Raw genomic sequence first — 4,873 nt, 5'->3', positions numbered from 1 at the left:
CCCCCCCCCCCCCCCCCAAAAAAAAAATTCGCATGCAGTACATTACTGATTAGAATTAATATTTGGTATTTTCTGGCAACTTTGAGTATTCTGCTTTTTAAAAATTCAGCTTTATTATCTGCTCTGTCCTTTATATCTGATTTCTATTGTGGACAATGAAAGTATGCTAGTTGGTTTTGGTTATTAGCTCTAGTTCACTGATACAGTCTTGTAATATTTTGGTTGCACACCTTGCAGTAGGGTACAGGTTTGCAGTGACAGCTTGCAATTCTTGTTTGACAGTAGGATGCTTATTTGAAGAAGGGACAGAATGATTTTAGAGTGAAGGCAAGGAAAACCATAATTGTTCTTTGAGACCTGTCTTCTAGCATTCATCTTTGGAATTTTGAATACCAGCAAACAAAAAAGATCAGTTAAAGAGATCAGTATGAAGATTTCCCAGCACTAAGAATGAAATATTAGACCACGATAAAATTTAGAGAATTTGGATTTTAGGGCTCATTCTTCCAAGCAAACAAAATTCCACAGAAAATTGAAATTTGTAAGTGAACATTTTATTCATTTTGTGTTCTTGCATGAGTGAATTTATCTGTATAACTGAATTTAGTAACGTTCAACAGTGAGGTTCCTTATGCATTTTGATCCATGTTATTGTTCAGTGCTACAAAATGACCTTTTTGAGAGAAGTCTTCCAAAATATTCTTCTGAACAGTGCATGTGAACTTCTCCTTTGATAAATAAAGGAAGCCTGTTTATTCCTTTTAGTGCACAAAAAGGTATTGAATTAGTTCCTACATTGAAACACTTTTCCTGTATGTATTCAATGTAATTCTTAACACTCCATTGGAGCTATGGAATTTTTCTTGGGCGACATTAAAACTTCATCTAATGGTTGCTACGTACATGTTCCCAGCCTTCCAACTGAGGGTTAATTAGGCAGTTGAGCTGGTGCCAGTATTCTTTTTTTGATACGCCTGTTGCTGTTGTTATGGGCTAAGGCCTAACCATCTCTTACTGGTAACATAACTGAGTAAAAAAATAATTTGTAGCAGGCAACTAATGAAAATGGCTATAATTCTAGAAAACCAACATCCCAACAGGCAGACTAACTGGAGGTAACCTGTCCTTATCAGTAACTTGTTGCAAGTCAGATTTGACTGTTTTCACATGCACTGTCAAATATAAATATAATGCCAGTGGTGCCCAATCTTCTAGTCGTGCAGGTGGAATGAGTGGTGCATAGCTGGTCCACAGGCTGCATTGGGCCCTGAACCGCTTGGGCCCCATGCTGCCAGATCAGGTCCTGTGCTGCTTCTCCCAAACCCTGTTGCCTAGATTGAGCCTTGTGCTGCCTCAGCCTGGCTCTCACATGCCCAGATCAGCCCTGAGCCCCCTTGGTTATTCTGCTGCATGCCTGGAGGATTTGCCCCTTGCAGCCTCTGCTCATCCCACGGATCCAGAAATTTGGAAGCAGTGGAATGGTAGTGTATCATGCCACTGTTCCCTGGCTGTCAGATTTTCAGAGCCATGTGGGAGCCCTGTGGGCTGGATGACATGGCTCCATGGGTCAGGGGTTGAGTGCCTCGGGTTGGAATCTTGCACCAAGAATCATGGGTTTGTGACTCTTGTAACTGTGTGTCATTTACTTAATTACAATATAGGGCAAAATAGTTTTTAACAGTGTGGCATGAAACTGACCTTCCAGAATGATTCACATTTTTCATCGAGTTCCTAAAACTAAAAGTCTGTCTGTCATTTTCAGTTGTAGTCATTCTTTTAAAATTAAGAAAAGAATTATTTTTGTTATAGACGTACAGTGTGTTTTACTGTCCTTGTTACGAGTGAAAAGGACACACCGTCTTATGTGAAGGGTAAAGGAGTTTTGGAATAACATTATTGTTCTGTTACTCGTTACATCTTAAAATGGACTTCTGGAGGCAGGCTTGTCTGGCCTCCTTTTAACTGTTACCTTAGTCCATATGCTGAATTCTAATCTTCAGCGTTTTAACTACTGCTCTCATTCTTACTGCTTGGTTGGTAGTTAAAATCAATGAAAAAGATGGCAGTTCAGGAATTAGTAGCTATTATAACAGTACTGGAATGTTGTTTTTGCCATGATGGTCCAGGAATTATGCAAGAGGCAAGGATTTTTATGGGTGATGTCTTTTTATAGATATGACCTATCTTTTTGTGATATTTCCAAACAGGTTATGATGATGCAACAAAATGAAGTAGTAAAACAAGATAGACGCCTTGTAACATAATAGCTTAAAAGAAAATTAATTTTGATCATAATTTCTGACTCTTTCATTTCAGGGTCAGATAACACTAATGGATGTTCCTGTATTTAAAGCAATTCAGCCAGAGGTGAGTAGTTCATCAGTTTTTTTTTGTTTTGTTTTGTTTGTTTTCAATTTTTAAATGAAAAGAATCAGTATTTCTTGTGATGGCAGCCTATGAACATAAATTTTAGAATTGCAGAATATAAGTACATTCAATTATTCTTATTTTTCCATTTATAGTTCTGAAATGGATGGTTTTAAAACATGAATGTATCTGGAACTAATAACTGTTTTGGGCAAGAACTCTGTATTTTACCCTCACTTGAATGTGCTTAAACATCAAGCATCTGAATCTTTTCATTTGTGTTGTTTCTGAATGTTAAACTGCTTATATAACAATCCTGATATTTTAAATGATCCAAGTATTCATTGTAGCTGAGAAACAATTGTTTGATTTCTGTCCCCTCCCCCTCAGGATCTATAGCAGGGGTAGGCAACCCCAGGCATGTGTGGCCGTCTGTGGTGTGCACAGGCATTTTTCTTGGCAAGCATGCCTCAGGGCAAAAATGCAGGGGAGCTGCCAAGGGGCCAGATCCTTGTTGTGCCAATGCAGTCCTAGCCCCTTTCCTGCTGTCCACCTTGAGGGGGGTGTGTGTGTGTGTGTGTGCGCGCGCGCCTTCTGCTGGCAACGAGCTGGACCGGGGCTCCATGGACCCCAGTGCAGCTGCTTGCAGCCTTCCCACTGTCTGCTGCAAGCAGCTTAGGCTTCATGGCAGGCATATTGTGCCTCGGGGTGGGTGGTGGGAAATGGGCTGGGACTGCATTGTCACAACAAGGATTGGGCCCCGTGCATCTGCTACAGCACGCCAACATCTTATAAGTTGAGGTTGCAGGTGTTTTTGGTACTCTGCCCAATAATGTTACTGACCCCTGATCTATACGGCAATAAACTCCAATTAAAATGTTCTTAGGCTCATGTAACCTTTTCACTGACTAGTTATATTTTTAATTTAACAAATTGGCTACAATCCCAGCCTTGATGTTAGCTCATCATATTTTGATAAGAGTACTCGTACATCTGAATATGAATGAAATGTATAGTGAGAAGGGAGTGGTGGAAACAAGTATTAGTAGGGCTCACAGGAATTCACTCATTTGTACTCTTAAATCCACTTGCTGAATGCAACAGCATTTATGCATGCTATTCTTTGCTTGACCCAAAGTATACAAGTAGTATAAGGATTGTTGAATGCTCCCTGACAGGAATGTAAGAGAGTGGGATTCCTACTGTGGTGAATTCCTCTCTTCCTCTCCCCCTGGTCCCACTTGCTTTGTGATGAGAGAAAAGTTCTGCTTGGATCAACTGGAGATGTGGTTCATAAGGAGGTAGCAAAGAAAATTGATGGGTGCTATTCTAACCACCAAAGGTGAAGCATAGGAACACAGGACTTTGAAGCCAAAAACTGATTTGTCACCAATCTTGTCATAGGTATTCAGATCTTGGGTTTGCTTGTTTAGCTCAGCAGTCTTATGGAGCATGGTCTAATGATGACTTTGTTTTCGACTGCAAGCGTATTAGGGTTAGTGCTATTTTGTGTAGTTCTACTAAATTTCTGGGTTACTATCTAATATTGGGCATTTATTAATTGTGCATTTTGTTTCTGTCTGTGGAAATTGTGAATGTCTTCCAAAAGTTTTAATAGCATTTATAGCAGACTGAGCAGACAGCTGTATGGAGCTGGTATAGGTTTTCTGTAGTATGAACAATCTTCTTACTTAATAGGGCTGTGCGAAATGACACTGTTCTGTTTCAACGGAACAGTGTTTTGTTTTGAATTTTGTTTCAAAACCGCTGTTCCGTTTTCGTTTTGTTGAAACAACAGTTTTTGCTGTTTTGAAGTTTCGCCCATAGGCTATAATGGGGAAGCTTGAAACAGCCTATAACTTTCGTCATTTCTGGCCTGATTTGGATGAAATGTGCAGGCTTGCTAGCCCCTTCTGAAGCCTGCCAAGTTTTTTAAGGAGATGGGTACAGGGGTTTCGGGGAAACTGCACCTCATAGTCTTGAAAGCAAAAAACTCAAGTCATGTATATGTTAAGCCATAGTGGGTCAGAACTGCAGGCTTGCTAGCCCCTTCTGAGGGCATGAAGCCTGCCAAGTTTCAAGGAGATAGGTGCAGGGGTTTTGGGGAAACCACCTCAAGCTGCTGACAAGCAAAACTCATGACATGGGTGACACTGTGTGTTAAGATGTAACAGGGTGAAAACTGCTGGCATACTAGCCCCTGCTGAGGCCACAAAGCCTGCCAGCTGTCAAGGAGATGGGTGCAGGGGGTTTTTGGTTCTGGGGCCTTGCACCTCTAGCTGCTGACAGGCAAAAGTGTGTGTGTGTGTGTGTGTGTGTGTGTGTGTGTGTGTGTGTGTGTGTGTGTGTGTGTGTGTGTAAATTTTAAGTTTTTAAAAAGAGTTTTGGTTTTCTTATTCTAATTTCTAAAGTTCTTATTCTGCTTTATAACCTGACTTCTAGGTTTTGTTATTTTTCAAAAAAAAGTTTCAAAAAGCAGTTTCAAAAAAAGTTTGCTTGGAAAATT

At 40.3% G+C, this 4,873-nt stretch overlaps 1 protein-coding gene across 5 annotated transcripts in view; it reads left to right on the top strand.

Annotated features, from left to right (window-relative positions):
• RALGPS2 (Ral GEF with PH domain and SH3 binding motif 2) overlaps positions 1-4,873 on the top strand; it is a 252,496-nt gene that overhangs the window by 41,111 nt on the left and 206,512 nt on the right. For all 5 annotated transcript variants that reach the window (XM_019501819.1, XM_019501821.1, XM_019501818.1 and 2 more), the window contains exon 3: positions 2,317-2,367. In XM_019501819.1, the coding sequence (XP_019357364.1) occupies positions 2,317-2,367 (51 nt within the window). The remainder of the gene's footprint in view (positions 1-2,316; positions 2,368-4,873) is intronic.

Source organism: Gavialis gangeticus, unplaced genomic scaffold (assembly GCF_001723915.1).
Source record: "Gavialis gangeticus isolate Ggan-Ray unplaced genomic scaffold, GavGan_comp1, whole genome shotgun sequence".
NCBI lineage: Eukaryota > Metazoa > Chordata > Crocodylia > Gavialidae > Gavialis > Gavialis gangeticus.
Note: the sequence above shows the minus strand (reverse complement) of the source record. Positions and strands in the feature narration are given on the sequence as shown.